Below are 20,099 nucleotides of genomic sequence, written 5' to 3'. Positions count from 1 at the left end.
GTTGTGGAGTCTCCACCCATGGAGGTTTTCAAAACGCAACTGGATGGGGCCCTGAGCAACCCGATCAAGCTTTGAAACTAGCGTCACTTTGAGCACAAGTTAGACTTGAGACCTCCAGAGGTCCCTTACACCTTCAGTTTTTCTGTGACCCTAGGAAGTTCAGAATGAGGGTCAAGATTTATCCAGCATGTATCTAACGTACTTCTCATTTTTTTCTTAGCCAAGTCAATAAAGCCAGTAAGTGAGGTCCTGGGGCAGAAGACCTGTGTTTGGTACATCAGGTCATATGAGGGAGAGGCTGAGGCTAGCTAGGAAAGATGCCATTCCTGTGCCAACTCCTCTGCGTACCGAGCAGCACAGCACAGAGCTGCCTGGCACACAAGGATTACCAGGGAGACAAGATGCACTGCTCTGCAAATTCATGAGACTCAGGACTCACCAGGGGACAGGAAAGGTGCTGAGGTAGGAGTCAAGCACATGAAAAGTTTCAACAAATTCAGTTTTAAGGCCACACTTGCAGTTGCTGGGCTGTTGCAGGAATGGGAATGACCCTGGCTCCAGGCACGACGAGCTGCTCTGGCTGCCGTCTTGCTCAGTGAAGCCTCCCCATCCAAGCACTCCCATCCCAGCCCATCTCTAAGGCACCCACTGCACCCAAGGTGATTTGGGTGTCAGGCGACAGTGGGGTGGCCATCTTACACCATGCCTGGGCCAAGGGAGTCCTCACTCATCTGGGTCAGTTTCTTTACACTGTCACAGTTCCTCTGAAAGGCTATAATTTAGCAAGAGCAGAAAGATGGTCTAAAACAAGACATCTGAGTTCAGTTCCTGGCTCTGTCACAGACTTCTTGTGCAATTGCTGAATTTGTCTGTGTCTCAGTTTCCATCTGCACAATTGAAGTCGTTGCCAGTTTTGTCTATTTAAGGGTAGTAGGTGGTTGTATGGTGAGACCCTGGTTGAACTGGAAGTTTGAGACATTCTCCTCATTCAAATATATGAAAATACATTTGGAGCAAAAAGGTACTTATCAACATGACAACATTATTTCTATCATGTAGGTGCTACTTACTGTACCTTTAATAATTTCTGGAACATTAAATTCATATGACAAATTACTGAAGACTGGAAAAAATTCATTCACTGGCTTTATCCTGATGTAAATGTAGATGATATCTGGAAATATAACAGAAGATTAAATCATAGTTAAGTATGGCTGTGAAATTTTCTCATGCATATATTCAAAATACATATGGTATTCCTCTCTCCATGCTGTTACAGCACAGGAAAATATCAAAAGAAGTGTAAAAGGGATACTTGCTTGAGTAGTTAGGACGGGCAATATCTTGCACCCTGACAGTCAAAGAATAAACTTCAACTCCTAGATTAGCTGGATTTTCTAAATCAATACTTTCAGTCATCTAAATTAAAAGAAACACAATTGTATTTATACTTCCTTACATAAAGTCTCAATACACATGATGGCAAATACTTTTCTCAGCATTCGCTAAGTGTGGTCTCCCCCTTGGTTATACAGAATTGTCCTGTAGGAGTAATATAGGCTATTAATCAATTACAGGATTGAATTCCAGGCTTTTTCTGCATGCTCATGCTCTGGTGTCTCTTGGAAATTCAAAACTCTTTCCTTCTGCCAACAAAATTTCTTCCCCTTAAGTGCAGGAAGTGTTATCATTTGGATCATAAGGTCTTGGCTTTTCACCTGGTTAATTCAAAACTCATGTAATGAGTTGGCTGTTTACTCTGACTTTTGTTGGCTCAACAAGAATCTGCTATTGCTAAATAGTAATAGTTACTCCTTGAGCTCATGCCTGCGGGTAGGTATTAAAGGTATCAGGTTCAGCCACGAGTGTTTATCCAGGAACCAAGTTGTTACTAAACAGTGGCTCATGCAGACTAAAATCCTAATCTCCTGAGCTCTCTGTTCGTTCTGTAGGAGTCTCATAAACTTTGGGGCAGCAAGACTAAAGCACAGGTATCCACTGTTGATTGTCTACAGGAAAATTCCTGGTGGAACAGGACACTTCAGATATCCTGTTACATTATACATACAAGGTTATCAAAGGGCTGACAACAATCATATCCTGTGCAGCAATGAAAATGCTTTTTATGTTGGCAGATGAAGCAACTAAGGGCAGTGCTTATTGACTTGTATACCTCAGATCAAAAATTATAGTAAGCCATACAAAATCATTTTACTGCTCTTGTAGCACTCTTGTCTTTTACATAGAATGCCTCTTTTTTGTTACATTTCCCTTTTTTCCCTTTTTCTGTAGTTGTCTGTGGTTCTTGTTAAAGCAACGAAACAACCACCATTGCATGTGTCCAGTAACTGGTGGGGGTCCTGGCCAATGCAAATATGCCAGCAGCCATCGGCATAAGGAAACCATATTTTGGCATGCAAAATCATACAACTGCAAATCCCACTGCACTTCTGTGAAAATTTACCACTCAAAGTGGTTTTACAATTTTGACCAATGAAGCTGGGAAGTAGTTACTGAGTGTGGGATTTCTCAAGTATTTCAATTCTTCATGCTGAATAGCAAGGATCTTCCACAGTCTGTCATGAATAAATGGGTACGAAATGGCATCAAATTTCTCTGTTTATCCATATCAAAGTTGGTGCTTCACAGGCCCTAGAAAAAGATACTTTTCTCAATCATATCTAACACATTTATTTAAAACTGGAGAAAACAGTTCTCTGTTCACCAAATTCTGTAGAATCCATAGAAAGCATCCTATCGAAGAGTATGTAGTTCACATCCAGTCAAAACAGTCATTCTCCACATCATACCCACTGTGACATGAACTACAGTAATTCTTTTTTTCTTTTACAGACAATGAATTCAAAGAACTTATAACATTTGATAAGTTGACTTTTGAAATGGGACAATCTAACATAAAGCCACAAACGACTGACCACAAGTCTTCCAGACGCAGTGGACTCCAGAGCGAAGTTATTGCTTCCAAAACCGGATAATCCAGTGAAACTAAATTGATTGTTTGATGGATCAACATCAATATCTTTACAGTAATTTCTAAGATCAAGAAGAAATGTCCCAGCGGTCATATTTTCATTTGCCTCTTTCCTGTTTAAAACAAACAAATATCCCATCAGAGCAACTTACATTTCTCCTCTTGAACTCTTCATATATTACATGCCAAAACATTGACTTCCCTTTATTTTCTAAGTAAAATCCTGCATCTAAATAGGCAACAGTTGACGAAGCAACCCAGAATGTGATCCATATGCTGTGGTGGACAACAGCCCTGCACAGTGGGCAGGTAATAAACATTTAGCCAGATCCAAATCATAAACCTGTAACTCAGCTAAACTTCAGAAGCTGCCACAAGATTTTAATGTTCAAGATTAGTTCAATTAATAATTAGTATTTTAAAACATCTTTACAACTCTCATTTCTTCAGTACATTATAATGTTCTCCTGATGAGAAGCTCATTCTTTTCTCCTTAACTAATAGCTGGACCATTCTGCTCTTTTGTGAAACTGGGATTTCTGACCCTGCTGCTGACAGTGAGGGTCCCTGTGATGCACATGATGAAACTGGGGGTGGACGGTGTCGATTTATTTTTTTTAAAATCAAGAGAACTAAATACAAAAAAATGAAGAACCAACTAAAATATCATTAATCCCCTGTTCCCCGTTGCAATCCCTATAAAACTAGTTCTTTATTTGATCGCATTTTTTCCCTGAAGTTTTTTGTCTCCTTCAGAACAAAATTTAAGCTCACTAGCTAACAAGAGACTGTTGTGTTATTGTCATGGATGTTGTAACTAAGCAGCGCTCTGAAGAACTGGATTCGCTTTCTGCCAGTACATAAAAGTATGCGATTTAAATTCAAGACATTTCTATTAGATAGTAAGCAAGCAATTTAAACAGATACCCACTAACTGAGAATTCGTTGTTGCATAGATTCTTGGCCTGAGATGCTGGATTTTTATCTCCAGGACCATCAAACTACCATAACTACACCTGAAGAACTGCACTATGCAGCATGGTGTACCCTGAAAGATCAGAGCCCAGGCACATCAACCACGTCAGATGGACAATTTTAACTTCAGTCTTTCTATGAGACACTTCACCTGTAAAACTGAGTTAATTTTATGTCCTCATCTGCAAATATAAACTGCCTGATCATCACAAAGGTCTCAGAGCTTTCACAGCCACAGCAAAGTCCATGACTAAGTTACTATGCACAGAGGACACCTATAACAAGAGGTGATCTGGGTTCTGAAGACCTTACACATTGCATTAGACAAAAAACATGCAGGTCACCAGGGAGAGATTTAGAAGAGAAGATCAGGAAGTTTCAAATAAAACTCCAGAACGGACTGGCAAGCTTTCCCTGGTAAATGATTCCTCACAGTTGAGCATAAAGTAAGAAAGGAGGAGCCTGGGTCTGTGTGGGTCAGAAAAGCAACTCTATAACACATGGCAATTCTATGGTAACTCTATAAACACAGGGTTTAGGTATCTGAAAGAAAGACAAATAAAGTATCTGACTATACACAAATACATTTATATGTATACACAATACATTTTAGTCCAAATTTCCATTTTGAACATATCAGGAAATTGAGTTTTGTGCCCTAAGACACTTACAGTGAATACTAACCTTTAGAGGCTTAAAGATAAATGTCCATTTGAACCTCTAGCTGTAGGTCTGGGAGGTCTGGGGAGCCTAACTGATGTGCCCTAGACCACACACTGGTCTGGGGCAATAAGGCAGCACAAAGGCAATGAAGAGCCTCAATACCTGAAGGTAGAAGGATCGCATTCTGGTGGGTTGTCATTGATATCGTCAACAATGATTGTGATCTCCATTTCACTGGTGTGACCACCACTGGGACTGTCCTCCACCCAGAGTATCACTGAAATGTTAGGAAGGAGTCGCAGTGGACGGGCATCTCGGTCAATTCTCCCAGCCACCTGCAGCACTCCAGTTGCTGGGCAGAAAGCAGCCAGAAGTTAGATGCTCATCATGGAAGGAAGTAACAAACACTTGTGTACATGCAAGAGGACAGGGTAGCTGAGCAGACAGGTAGCAAAATAAAAAGTATTCTGTTCTGTGCAAATCATGGCTGGTTTAGTTATTTTTTAAAATCGTACAAAATGGCTCTGAGAGTTCTGTGTAAGACTTTAATGGATAGATACCCATTGCTCAAAAATACCCCACAGGTGGCCTCAGCAGAGGGCTTGGAAAGCAGTTAGATTTCCCTTACACTCTGAAAGAGCTAGTGCAAGTCAGAGTCAAGTGCACTCACAGAGCAGGAAGGACAATAAGCTGCTAATGGCTTGCTCTCTAGCTAGTAAGACTGCTTCACTTTCTACTGTTATCCTTCAAGCATCCTTCAGCACCTCTAAATCTACACGCACATCAACAGAGCTACTCTTAGCTGTGAGAGATCATGCCAAGTGCTCTGGTCAGCCACTTAAATTTTTTTTTCACTTCTGTTAGCCTCTATTCAACAAGAGAAGGTTTTTATGGCACAGCACAATACAATTCCCAGAGCACAAAGAAGGTAAAGGAACTGTCTATATATCCTCTGCCTTTTGGAGTGTAATTGAGGGGGAAGGTGGCAATATCTGGCCAAAGGCCATAGGGTAGGGAATCCAAAGCAGTTAAGGATCCTCCTAATCCTCCACACTACTGTGTTGTGTGGCATCTCTAACAGCTGAGATAAGTAGTTCAAAAGCGATAGCCTAGAGGAGCAAAGCAGACACTGAATACCAGCCCTGGAGCAAAAACGTCAGGGCACTGGTATATGAAGCCCAGAGAGCATGAGGAGATAGGACCAGCATGAGAGAGAGAGGACTCTTCTGGATGGCTTTGCCTGAGGAGAGCCATGAATCAAGCAATGAAGCTGAGGTGCAGATTTGCTGTGTACCTCAATGCCACAGCAGATTTCAGGTCGGAGAGAAGGCATTATGGTCTAACTATGTGCAGCTGTTTCAAGAGCCCCAGAGGGGTCACTGCAAGTCCTCAGAGATTAAAAAGAAGGCAGCTAATCTTACTTCCACACAAGGGACCATCACCCTCCAGCCGTAAGTCAATATTTGTCAAGAATTCACCTTTGGTCTACTTTCTTCAAGATATCTTACTGAATCTGGGTCAGCTGACCAAATAATTTGACCCTGATAACATACTGAGCATTTCTTATTTCTAGGGGTAGCCACAGAATAAAGTAAGTAAATTTAAAACTAAGGCAAAAACACTTTCTCCAAAGTAGCCACTCTCTTTTTTGGGGTGTCAGAAGGCACATTTTTGTTTGTCTTACATGGATTTATGGAGAAATATCTGTCAGAAGACTGGATGCTGTAGAAAAGTCTGCTGGGAGAGTCTTCATCATCAGGATCTTTAGCTGTTATATTGGCAACAACGGTGCCTGGGCTTTGCTCCTCTGGAATCCTGTAGATCCTTTGTTCTCTACAAGATAAAACAAAATTCAGCAAAGCGTGTTTGCAAGGGAAGGTGATTACAGACTTAGCTGAGCAGCCAACAGTAGCAGCAGAGCCATGGCCATTCTGGGCTCAAAGATGCTTGTTTGCATGTCAGGGTAGATATCCCAGTCACTGGTTCTGTCAGCTGGACGTGTAGCAATAGCTGATCTGGTATGTGGTCATAAAGCATGACATAGCTACACAAATAAGTGTCCTTCCCCTGCAATTTTTTCAGAGCAAAACCAATTTGACTTTCACAGAATCATGGAAGCTGAAGATGGTAGGGACTCTTAAGTCATGCAGTCCATCCCTCTGCAGAGCCACCAGCTTGTAAAGCCACTTGTTTTAATTCCTTCATTTTGCAAGAGAAAAACAAAAAAAAGATGCAGTAATGTAATTAATCATCTTTTGGAATTAATGCTGGAGGCTTTTGGGGCACAACAGTATTACTAAAAAGCTGAGTTGCCCCTGCAGTAGGTGGAGGTAAGGAGGAGCACTCCTGGGGGTCCACACGAGATGAACATGCTCCATTCTCCCAGCAACATCTGTCTGTCTGATTCATTTTACATAGAGAAAATGGTTCTTTACTGCGGCTGTTTGGTATGCTGGTGCTCCCAAATTTCCCATTAATTAAGTGAGTTTTATAGCTCAGATATACTCTGGATGGCAATTGTGGAGGATTGCTTATAAAGGTTGCAGTTGCATGTTCACATGGGTACTCAGGTATGCAATTATGGTGCTTGAACCACATGCAAAAGCAGGCATGGGCAAGCACACAAAAATTGTGCAAGGAATTTATGGAGGCTGATTTATACTACTGAAACACACACAAACATCTCCTGCTTCTACATATCAAAGGGAGTTGAAGGTGCTCAAAACTTCAGAAAAGCATCAGGAGGACGTCTCAAGACTGAATCATTTTTGCACATTTTAAACTTCCTATGCCACTGCTTAGCTAATTGACTAGTCTATGGTTCCCAGTGTAGGAAAGCGTGAGCCCTTCGCTGTCCTCGGACAACCAACACCATGGAGCACTTAGCTTTTGCAGCAGAGAATTGCAGAAACAGAACAGAAGATCCCATGTGTCCAGGTCTCCGCTTGCAATTTTAAGAATTATTAAGAAGACACAGTATCTACAATGGTTTTGTCATCTCATATGGAAAGAGGAAAGCATACAGGAGAGAAATCACATATGGTTTTCCCAGTAAAAACACCTAACTTGCAGCCAGTAATAAAGGAGGAGTTTGTGAAGGCTGCAGAGTCAGTGTATTTATTAATTTTCTATCTCACTCTTGGCATCGGATCTCTTCCTTCCTTGTTCTCCTGTTGCTTCCAGAGTCACTCAGGAACAAAACAAATAGTGACAGAGTTCCCTCACTGCTACCAAAAATGCCACTCCAAAATGCCTCTCTGATCACTGGGGAATACGGGAGGGACAGCTCTGACTGGTTTTGGCTCAAAGTAGGTAACTCCTTATGCCCCCAGGGACCACAACTCCGACCTCGCTGTGGACAGCAAACTTACCACAGCTCCACCTTCCCAGCCCTACCAGCCCTCCTGCACCCTGCATGGGCCATTGTCCCGTCCCCACCAGATCTCTCAGGAAGAAGCAGGACATTATTGAGCACTTCCCGGTAGCACTGAGTACAGCTGGGGAGGAGTTGGGGACCACTTCCTCCACAGCTACGTCTGAGCTGTGTCCTGTTGTCCATCTGTCTGCCACCTGCCAGTGGCTTTTTACAGGACGGTTCAAGCAGACCTTTTAGACACTGCAATGTAATTGAGAAGGAAGCATATGTTTGTTTTCTTGTCTTCTCCTTTGTTTTCCTGACTCCACAAGTTTTCCATTGATTTTAACAGCCAGAATTTCAAAAGGCTGACTGCCAATGTAGTGTTGTGAACACCAAAACCAGATGTGCTTGCATATAATATGGGAACAATTAAAAAGATCCTTTGAAACGCTGTTCTTGACAGCTTTGATCGGGAGAAAATAAAGAAGATTTGCTAACTCATCAAGTTTCCCCAGCTCCCACCCCAGCACTAATTATTATAGTGTCAGAAAGTACGTAGCCCCAGCATGCAGTTCACATTTTAGCAGGGGAGAGGCCATCCATGTGCGTGCTGACGACAGATCTTGAAGAGTAATTTAATCTAAAGTTCATTACAAACTGAGCTGCTCTTTTTGGTCTGTAGTGTCAATCTAAAAGGGAGAAGATTCAAACAAATACCAGGCCTTATTTGCGCCATATGAGAACTGAATCTTAGACCTTAGGTATTATGGATGCTCAAGTCACTGCAGCTTTCACTGATTTGAACAAATAGATAAATAATTAAAAGAATTCCTTTAGCATTCCAGACATAAGGATAAATAAACAGAAATGGCAATATTTGGAGGAAATGATCAGTCTAGAACACAATGTGCGAATGTTGGCACTGGGAAGAGGATTCCTCCAGCTTGTAGCAGTACAGTAACGTGGAGTGAGCTGTTAACTTTACTGATTACTGCAGACATAAGGTTCAAGTATTAAATAAGCAGCAACAAAAAATCCATGCCTGTTTCTAACATTTCATTATTCTATTTCTTCAGATTCTCCACCCCTTTACCCAGCAAGGTCCAGATCCTTGGCCTCAGCCCAGGAGCCATGCATTGCTCTGGCTCCACAAAGCAGCCAGAGGATTGCTCCAAACAAGTGACTGGAAACCTCTTGGCATGGCCCAGGTGCTACACTGTCTTCTCCTTTGCATAGACAGCAGGAGATCAGCCACTGTAAATACTCTCAGCAGGGACCTTGTGGAGCCTCAGGATCAAGACGCATAAAGAGAGTGACTTAAATCCAATCAGTGTCTCAGGCAAGTGACAAAGATAAATCAACAACAGAATCAGATTGACTGTAATAATTGTCAAGTTCGTGCTTCGGAAACAATTGTCCATCATGCTTTCCACCACAAAACAGCCTGCTAGTGGCACATGTATATTCTTTCCCATTTTTCCAAATTTTCAACAATATTCCTGATTCTAGCTAAAACTCCATTAGTCTTCAGAAGCTATTTCTGACTTGTGTGTTATGACACAATTTCCTGCTTATGACACAGTAAGAGATGGCAATGTTTCAAAGATCACCAGGATCGTTTACAAATGTAAGTGTCTGGGAAGAAGAGGAAGACAGATCAAAAGTGAGACCTTTTTATGTCTAGACATTTCTGCATGAATAAACATCATTATGGTGAAATGCACATCTGCATGAAGGGTAAAGTCTATATGATTGTGTTCACACAGGGTAAAATTCATCTCCCTGTCTGAACTTGTCCAAAGGTCTTTGCATAGCTTTAACCTCTCTAAATGCTAACAAGTACAACAAGCTTGTTTGGCTGCTCTTAGCATGAAGGCATAGCCTGGAAAACTTGAAACTATTAAGAATATAAATAAGAATAAAAGAAGAAAATGAGGGCAAAGCTTTCCAGTAAAATCATAACAAAATGACAATACTGTTTTCAGTAGTATTTTGTTGTTATATTTACTTGCCCTTATGTTACACCCTCCCATTGGTGCAAAAGCAGTAAAGCTGGGAAAACATCTGCATTTTGAGTACAACGGAAGTTCTTCACTCACATGGTAAAGTAAGGTCTTTCATCATTGATGTTAATTATATTTATATTCACTGTTTTAGTTGAGCTGAGTCCGTCTGGATCTGTCACTGTTATATTTAAAAAGTACCTGTTAAATAAGAAAACAAAACAAGAATCGTTCAGTGGCTATGCAGGAAAACATTTCTCTACCTACTGTAAGCTAGCAGAACATGTGAATAAAAGACATTCTCACCAATGCGGATCTTTCTCATAATCAAATACTTTTGTGGAAAAAATGGCTCCACTTTCCGAGACCAAGAATGGCACTGGTTCAGGGAGCAGTGAATACTGAAATGAAGAGAGCAAGGAATTAGTCTTTGTGTCCTTAAACATCCCTCCATTCATTCCTTGCCTTGCAGAACGGACCAAGTTATAGTACAGCATTTGCCTCAAACTTTACATAATGAAACATGTGGATATAGAGATGCCAGCACAAGCCCTGATCATCTGAGCCAAAGCAGCTCAAACTTGGTTGTTCTTGCTTTGTTTACCAGCCAGGGGAGAGTCACAGACACTGCACTACATTAAAGCCCACACTATTCTCTATCCCTGTGAACTCCAGGTCTGCAATGAGAATTTAACATAGTGGCCAGCCAGCAGAGCCACAGCACAGCAGGCCAAAATCGGCTTTGTGGTGGCAGCAGAGTACATGCACAAAGGAGAAGAGAGAGAAGAAGGGGTGAGGCTGGATTTGGGGGCATAAGAGCTGAGGAGGAAGCCACGAAGTTTGAGGGTCCAGATAATGGAGAGGGCAAAGAGGGGAGAGTGGACTTTCCCAGAGTACATGAGGGTGTGAGGCTGAAGGCTGTTCACAACAGCCTGGTGTTAGCACGGCTGCTCAGCCGTGGCATGGAGCAGCAGCCCCTTTGTGCATCGCACAACACAAACGGGTATCACGCCGGTGCACGGGCACAGGAGAGAGCTGAGCACCCTCACGCCCTACACAGTAGGGAGAAAGGCAGCACCCTGATCCCCATGGCCACCACACATCCACCATGTCCTCCCCGCTATCGTCCACATGCCTCTGCCAGGCCATCACCAATAAGCCCTCAAGGACATTTCCTTTGCTTGTGAAGGTGCTAATAATACCCATAAAGTCTGAAGTATGCAACATCAGAGGGTTGTGCACTGTACAAGTAATTCGCAAAACCCACTGAGCAGATCTGTCTAGGGGATGCAATTGCCCTAGTGTTACCTTTTGCAAAAAAACAAAAACACCAAAACCAGAAAGCTGAGTAGAACAACTTGCCTCCTGCAGTGATAGATTTAATTGAAATTGCTTTAAAAAAACCAGCTAGGTGATCACAACTCTTTTGCTTTTTTTTTTTTTTTTTGCCAGTTGACCTTTCTAAATTCCCTCTCTGGATTATTATTTTACCCGTTGCCCAGCATTTCCGTATTTGCAGCTTCTTATTATGCCTGAGCTTTGTCAGGGGTTAGAAGGTGTGTAGAACTCTCCGCCAATGCTTTCAGAAACAAAGCAGAGCTAAACCCCGAGGCCTCTGCTTCCCTCCTCACCAGCTGAGGTTTGGTGGTTTGACTGGGCAAAGCCTGAGGACAGACTTCAAGCTAATTGCTGTCTTGAATAATGCTACACATTGAAGTAGCATCTTCAGGTTGAGCTCTTGGACGTGCTGTCTTTCGTAAGCCAAAACCAATGAAGCAAAGCTACGACACAATTCTTAGGTAAGTGCAGTTACTTTTCCTCCATCTGCAAACAAACATCACTTTCCAGAAATTTTTGTTGATACCAAGAGTATTTTCAGATCAGCTAACACATTTTCTTAACTGAGGGTCACAGTTTGCCCTGGGATCATCAAAAAGCTGAGATTCAGTTGCCCTGTAAGCGATTTCCTTACTGTCTCATTTAAACGAATTTACATTGTGATACAGAAGGTTAAAAATTTAATTTACTTTTAGTTACTCTCATCTACAAGAAATGTTTTGTAAGCCTTTTTTTTTTTTTTAAAGGGACACAATTTCTACTGTATCTCTGATTAACTGTATCAAACTCTGCCTTCAATATCCCTTAATTTTGGAGGGCTGAGAACCCACAATACAATTTTTGTCCAAACACTGAAGCTGGGTTTTCTTAGTTTATTATTAAAAATGGTTCTTTTTGTCCTGACAAAACCTTTTCCTGTGTTCCTGACAAGAAAGGAATTTGTTGAAAGATGCTGGCAATTAGCATCTCAGATACAGTGGAGTATATCATCTCTGGTTTTGTTTATTTTTTTTCTTTAATACAACTTACTTTGAGTTCATCGCTTTCAGGATCAGCTGCATCAACTTGGTAAATGCGTTCTGGACGTGTTCCTTCCAAGACATAGATCGTTACTGCTGCATGGATATAAGTGTACTCGGTGTTAATTGAGGAAGAATAAAGGACACAACAGCAAACATACTGATACACTGAAGCTGTCCAGACATATTACTGCCTGCTGTGTCTTCTCACTTCACAAATGTAATTCCAAAATCATCCCAGGAAAGAGCCCAAATACACAAAAAATAAAAAGAAACCAATTGTATTATCTGTAAACAGGCAACCATCACTGTGAGTTGCAATATGAAATGTGCCTTCAGGAGAAAGACTGATCTTTACATACGGCCTATCTTGAGCTACTCACGGGGTATGGAGTAAAATGATGCATTTGGGCTACACCCATGTCTTTCCTTACTATGCAGATGGGGAGAACGTAGCCCTGTGCTAGGTCCTCATGGCCATCCCCTCCCTCTCCACCCCTTGTTCCCTGCCAGGAGAGCTCAGAGCCTCTCCTTTAATTTCTGCTTTTCCTTTACACCTGCTAGGTAAATAAACAGTGGATGGTCTGCGCTGACTTGAATTTTTGCCTCATTAAGGGTGCTGATACAGGGCAAGGTGTATTGCTTTCCGTGTCAGGAATTCTCACAGTTGAGCCATCCCGTACTGGGCCACTGGCAAGGGGCTGAGCTCTCCTTGAGTATAGCAACTAACAGAACAACAGATCTTTAGATCACATTATTTGCTTTATGCCCTTTTGTGTCTGCTGGACCTACCGTTTCTGGACTATTAATTTCCACTGTGACCCCTGCTGACTGCTGTTTCTCATCAGAGCAGTGGGAATCCCAAAGCAGCGTAATGAGTTGTTCCCAGAGGACAACAATATGAATATAAAGTTTAATGAGAGGGAGATGCTTTTTCATAACCAGTGAATGCGCAATTAGTGTCTAATTGTAGCTGGTACTGTTAACTAAAGCCACACAGTTAGACAGATCAGACATCTGTGCTCACCAATTTATGGCAGCTCTAGCTGAGAGTTAAGCTGATGCACTTATTTGTAACAAGCTCCCACGTAGAATGTATTTCATGCTGTGCCGATCCCCTGAAGTGTCACATTTAATTATTATTAGATTCCAGCAGCACCCATGATATGCAAGACACCAGCTATACTGAGAAGATGACACTGCCTCTTCCCTAGGGGAAGCTAATTTGCTTTACAAACTAAGTATTGTATGGAAGCAGGAAAGTCAATGTGCTTCGGAGGCATTAGTGAAGTGGTCTGAATTTGAGTGGGTCTGGGCTGGACCCGTCCCGGCAGACAAGCTGTGCCCTCTGCAGCAGGCAGAAGTCGATGCTGCAGCCACGCTGCACCGCTGCCCACTCCATGGGCTGCGAGTTGCAGCCTACGCAGCACCGCTGCCAGTCCAGATCTGGGGGAGGGGAGGTCAGCAGCCAGCTCTGAATACCTACCACAAACGGATGACAGTTTGATATTTTCAGACAGAAATTAAAAAAAAAAAATTGAATATCGAATTATTGAATGCTCTTCCCTACAGTGCTGTAAGAATATCAACTCTTCAAACAGGCTCTCAGTACCGCTTGAAATAATAAGATTATATTTTTACTCACTACCTAACTGTATGTGAACACACAATAAATCCACCACTATACTCTGTCGCCTCATGGTACAATTTTTCCAGGTTCCTCTCATTAGTAAATAAACAAGATAAGATTGCTCAGAGAGTAAGACAATTATTTTCTGTCCTTTTTATCAATGGTGTTGTCACTCGTGTTAGGTGCTGCATGGCATGAAAAGCCTGCACTGACGACAGCCTGGGTCCAGACACGCCAGCCTCACTCCTGACGCTACTGCATACTCCTCCCTGTTGTACCTTTGCCCACTTGCCTGAAAGTAAACCTGTTTAACAGCATCTGCCCTGCACAGGAGACAGAACTCTTTGCCTCTTCCCATTTGCACCACCATAGATCACAATCTCTGAGATCTTGGTCTTCAAACTGATTTTCTACTTAATTTCTCATGTGTAGGTGCAAATGCAATATATAGGTGTAAAACACTGGCAGAGCAATGTTTTTATCATTTTCTTTCAGAAATTCTTGCACATGCGCAATATACACTGATTTAAATTTATCTTCCTTCTCCAAATCAGTCCAGGTTTCAACAAATTACTGAAACACGTACCCATACTCAATGGTTATATCCCCACCAAACTTCAAGTTTCTAATACATACCTCTACGTAGGTATTCATCTCATCAAAAAAAAGAGCATATATATTTATTGGTATAAAAAACTTCTTCATTTTCTTTTAATTCTTCAGGTGCTTCAAAATGGTTAAATCATTTTTGGTCAAAGCTTCAAGAAAACTAAAAGGGCATTTGCAGAGATGAAGCATACCAAATATTACTGTAAAATAAAGCTCTGGTGAAGACAGTGTCCTGTTCCTCCCTCGTTTTCATAAAGCAAAATGCTTAAAATGCTTTAGCTACAGGCACTGTACGCAGCTACAGGGTTTTTATAATCTGATGTCATCTTTTCAAGCATTGTCCTTTTCAAATACCACCATTATCTTACTTTGAATTGCCATATTTCCTCGAAATACAGGATGCTCATTTTTATCTGTTATTTGGACAGTCAGTATGTTAAGGTCAGTTCTCCCAGTTGTATCCTGAACAAAAATCTGTAAATCAAAGCTCTTTGGCATAGTTTCATAATCTAGGACAGGGTTTCCAGTGGTAACAACCTGAAAAGAAAAAAATATTATTAGCACATGATGCAAGAGATACAAGTTATAGTCTATGCGAGTGAATACAAGTAAAGGGACCCTTTCCATCAGTAAGCAGTGAGTATTTTAGATCATCTGCTTGCTGGCACATTTCTTGTAAGTGGCAGAAATGTGAGAAAAACAGAGCAGAAAGACCAAAATGTTGTGGCTCCATGGACCAACTCACAGACCTCTTGTGTGTGGGACAGTTTGAGGAGGAGAAAGCCTGGAAGGAGCTATCCTGCCTCACAGGCAATGCTTTGCCTTCAAGGCCAGGACTACACCTTGCAGGGACTTGTTTGTGCCAAGTCCTCACCTTTCCCGACCAAGATCCAGGAGCAGTTGAGGTGTGACGAGACTGAAAATTGGGAGCCCTGCAGGACACAAGGGCAGCTTCACAATTTCTGTGAGTCAGGAGCACGAGGGGGAAGACCTTTTGCTTGGAATAAGGAGGGGCAGTGGAGTGGGGGGTGGGCAGGAAAGTAAATAGTCTAGCAGGTACCAGCCCCTTCCTTGTATAAGCTGTGTCTGGGAGAAGACTTGCAGGAAACCAAAGAAAGGGGGGAGCTGCACAAGCACACTGTCTGTGAGAGGGACCACAGCTGTTTGGTGAAAATGTTGAACTAATTAAGAAATATCATAGGCCTTAAATTTTGGAAGATTGGTGAGGCAAACATTCACTTTGGGCTGGTTTTTTTTTAGACTTCCAGCTCTGCACATCACCTCTTAACATAGAAGATGTACAAGCACAAGACTGACATTCCATGAAAAAACATTAAATATATTCATTTTGAATTTAGGATGAGTCCAGAGCAACAGCAGGATGCTGAAAGTTGTATGCCATGATATTCACTGATGAAACTAATAAAGAAACAAGAACTTTCCTTTCTTGGACAAGAAAGGAAAAGGTGACCGTTAAATTTGCTGTGTAGCTAAAAAACTCTGAATACCAGTAGCAGGGGAGCTATGGAATTGGAGAAGGAGAAGAATTGGGGCTCACAAGTGTGTGTGACAAGGAGCGTGTCAGTGTAGTCATATTAATGCAGAGTAGAGGAGCCTGGAGAAGATGCAGAAGGAGAACACATCCTTAATTTTAGATGAGATGCCATGGCCAGAAGACAAATGCAAAAGTGATATCAGCACAATTAAAAGACAGAAGTCAAAATAGAGAAAATGAACAAAGACACTTGGAGGAGAGTGAACAGGGGCACAAACATTTTATGCCTTTTGGTGTGTGAAAAAGCTGCTCTCTGGAATCTTGTGGATCTCTGTTACAATACTGCAGGAGAAAACAACTGTGTCCTGGATGGTTTCCTCCTCTCCTATACTGTGCAAACAGAAGTTTCCCATAAAACTGATGCTAACACAGAAAAAAAAACGTCCTACAAAAGGTTGTAACATCAATGGGAAGGTTGGTCTCCAAAATGAATGTTTGCTGGAGATCTAAATACAGTAAAGAGATACAATGAATTCAGAATGAGAAACTGTCCAATTCTAAGCAGAAATGATGTGCTCTAGGGATTACCCCTCCAGTTCACAGCCAATATTTTCATTGGTGTTGTAACTGCAGACTGCCTAAATACACATCTTCCACCCTCCTTTATAGAGAACTTGCCAGTGAAGACGTGAATCTATGTGGTCTCTTTCTAGGTTGCTTTTGAGGACAGCTTGCCACTGGTGTAGGCTGTGAGCCACAGTTCACATCTCCTCCAGGCCGGAGCAACGCTTACTGATAAAAGCAGCACTGCACAAACTTGAAGCAGCTGCGGACTTTGTGAAAGGGGATCTAGAGTCACCCCATAACTGTCTACCCATCATTCCACCTGAGAATCTCACTGCTTCCTGCTCCACCCCCAGGATGCAAATGGAGCATCACTTACAGCCTCAAGGCAGCTTTGGGCTGCAGTACATATTCATGCATTCAGCACATCATGGGACTCTTCAAACAAGAGTAAAGTGAGGAGGTATGGGCAGGGCTCATATCTCAGTAACTGTGACTTTCTCAGAAATCCCAAAACGTATCAAGAAATGGGATATTGCCTAGGCTTGCTGCAACAGGAGTAAATGTACTTCAGAAATACAGAAAAGCCCGTGCTAACAGGTACTTAGCTAATCTGCAAACCCCATAATTCATACATTAAATACTGCCTTTTTCTATATCTTATCAAAGATTTAATGGCAGTAGGTACAGCTGAGGTGTCTCATCTTGGATCACATTACTTTTGCAAAGTACTGTACAAATAGGCTACAAAATAGCATAAATAATTAGAAGTACCAATGCTTATCAAATAGATTAACTAAGGACACTCATGAGTATTTATCTTTGCCTTATGAGTTGTGTATGTTCACTCAGCTGCTAGTTTCCAGAATCCATATGTAGCTTTCTTTATGACTTTCTCATGACTGATATTCACTGGCCCAATCTCTTTTTTCTAGTCCCTCGAGTGAGTTAGAAAACCCTGAAAACAGTGACAGTTCAAGCAAGACATACTAAGTCCTCACAGCCCATTCTGGTAATGGGGCTGTGGTATGAAATGGGTATAAACTGACACTTCAGAAGAAGCAGCCTCCAGCCTACACCTTTCTTGGCCATTCATTTTTATCCTTGTGTCACTCTCTGCACTGTGCTAGAACAAGAATTTCTCCACCATCCCTGCCACAAAAAAAATCAAGGAAGAGACTTTTTCCCTCCAGATTAAATTCTCAGTCCCACTCAACAAGCAGCAACATAAAATGCTTGTGCTGCACAGTATAGAGATGGCATGGGACGGGACCAAGCAGGTATAAAAAAGGGCTATGTTTTGCAGCAGAAGGGATAGCTTTAATTCAAAATACAGCCTAGGAAGGGAGTCCCACGTCATGAATTCTCTGTCAGGAAAGCCAGCTTAAGGGACATATCCATTTCCATCTGCCTGTCACATTCCCTCAGCTGAGCCAGTTTGTGCACCTACATCCCATGCTTCGCAGATGAAAGAAGGCTTTTTTTGAAAGTTTTTTTGACCATTTCAGTGATCTGGCTGGGGAGCAGCTAAAGAAGCAGCAGAGCTGGCACAACTGAGCTCTGTACTCTACCGGGAAGTGGGAGCATGGGAACATGAGCAGATCCCCCAGGCAGGTCAGACTGATGAGCCACAACTGCCTGCCCTCACTGTCTTACTTTCCCCAAATTTTGTCCCAGAAAAAGCAGCAAAGAGAATGAGAAAAGAGGCCTTTTATCAGTTCTGTGAAATTCTGAGCTTCTTTGGAAACACCCAGAAAAATGTATTCAAATTAACTTTTTAAGTCTCTACTCAGTGTCTATCCATATCTTTTAAAGACACTCTTCAGTGTCACTGTTCAGGTTCAGACATACAAGTGAGTTACAATGGGATGACGAGTTATCATGCGTCTGAACACTCATTGCCAGTGACAGATGTGAGCTAATACTTGCTAATTTATCCAGCAATGAAAATTAGCGTGAAGTAATAGAAATTGCTTTGCATTTGCCATAGGACAAGAGCATGCAATAGATAGAAATAGATCACAGATGTGTGGAAGTGTGGTAACTTCTTACCTCATGATAACTTCCTCGTGTGTCACAGCCTTCGTTCAGAATTAAATATGACTTTGATCTGACTCAGCTTACTTCATCTTGAAAATGAGTCAAATTCATTTTAGTTCTAGGTGAGAGTGGCCAAACAGAACCTGCATGTGGTTTAACTAAGCCACTATAAATTCACAGTGACTTCGTATAAATTAAGATGAAAAACTACGGACAAATCCTCAAAAGAGAAGCAGGTCCTACATGCACTTCTTCACTTCTTATTTTCCAAATATCACATTTTTTTCTATCACAGAATAAATGGAATTACTGTGATAGGTGGCTTTTGCCTAGATGCAATTAAAAATTATAATCCCTATTGCTACTCATTTGTCATATCTATTACAGCATGTCCAAATACTACCACATTTGCAACTCTTTTCTGATTAAAAGATGAGTCACTGTGCGCTGTCAGTGCTCAGTAATCCAGGAAACGTCAGTCTACATGACAGAACATTGCTCAACCTAAATGCAAAACTCACACTGTATTCGAGATCTCCTTTTGATTCGATACGAAAAGCCTCTGTAAGTGGATTTGAATTTACTATGGTAGGAAGTATTGCAACACCTTCAGAAGACAGTGGAGAAACCGTTACATTAAAGGTATAAACTGAAACACCAGCTGCTGCATTCTCTTCAACAGTCGTTGTTGCAGGTAAGCCCTTAAGCAACTGGGTTCTTCTTCCTGCAAAATGAAAATGAATGTAAAATTACTTCTGGGAATCTTAGGCTAGCAGGAGCACACAGCTTGTGCCAAGAGCTGCCATTAATGAGCACAAAATGGCCTGATTCTCTTTTTTGCTTATGAACGGTGGCATTGCACAGTAGTAAATCCAGTACTAATGGCAAAAGAATCAATCTTTTCTCTAATTCAGTACTATACTGTTCCCTTCTACAGTGGCTGATGTTAAAATACTATTGTTACCGTATCATTTACCTTCATATATGCTTTTTATATAGAAGCAAAGAAACCAAACACATTTTTATTATTTCATTTCATCCCTCTGCTAATTGCTGCCTCTGTGCATTAATCACATCAAAAAGCACCTTGAATCACACAGACCTGGATGTTAAAGAAGCTAATTTTTTTTGTGAATTATGCCATCTGCAGTGCCCTTTTCCTCCATTTTCCCCCTTCTTTCTCTTTCTAGCATAGATATGTGCACGTCTGGCTTGTCAGTAGTGGCAGGTAGCAACAACTTTGGGATGTTGTGCTGTTGTATTTTTGGCTTTGAGCATGGAAGAGCAACCTCCATTACTTGGAGGGGATGTGGGGCCCCCAAAAGCACCCTGAAGCAGCACAGCATGCTGTGGTATCTAACAGTCTCATGTGAGTTCCTTGCCACTCAATTAGGTTTCTGGGCACCCCAACAC

General features: G+C 41.8%; 1 protein-coding gene across 1 annotated transcript in view; it reads right to left on the bottom strand.

The window, feature by feature from the left end:
• The window catches only part of CDHR3 (cadherin-related family member 3), a 39,203-nt gene that overhangs the window by 15,121 nt on the left and 3,983 nt on the right, over positions 1-20,099 (bottom strand). Inside the window, exons 2-11 of the mRNA XM_009883546.1 lie at positions 19,208-19,410; positions 14,956-15,124; positions 12,359-12,444; positions 10,298-10,392; positions 10,088-10,192; positions 6,315-6,463; positions 4,793-4,982; positions 2,937-3,105; positions 1,320-1,419; positions 1,076-1,174 (exon numbers count right to left, since the gene is read on the bottom strand). Coding sequence (XP_009881848.1) covers positions 1,076-1,174; positions 1,320-1,419; positions 2,937-3,105; positions 4,793-4,982; positions 6,315-6,463; positions 10,088-10,192; positions 10,298-10,392; positions 12,359-12,444; positions 14,956-15,124; positions 19,208-19,410 — 1,365 coding nt within the window. The remainder of the gene's footprint in view (positions 1-1,075; positions 1,175-1,319; positions 1,420-2,936; positions 3,106-4,792; positions 4,983-6,314; positions 6,464-10,087; positions 10,193-10,297; positions 10,393-12,358; positions 12,445-14,955; positions 15,125-19,207; positions 19,411-20,099) is intronic.

This window comes from Charadrius vociferus, unplaced genomic scaffold (genome assembly GCF_000708025.1).
Source record: "Charadrius vociferus isolate BGI_N301 unplaced genomic scaffold, ASM70802v2 scaffold704, whole genome shotgun sequence".
Classification (NCBI taxonomy): Eukaryota; Metazoa; Chordata; class Aves; order Charadriiformes; family Charadriidae; genus Charadrius; species Charadrius vociferus.
Note: the sequence above shows the minus strand (reverse complement) of the source record. Positions and strands in the feature narration are given on the sequence as shown.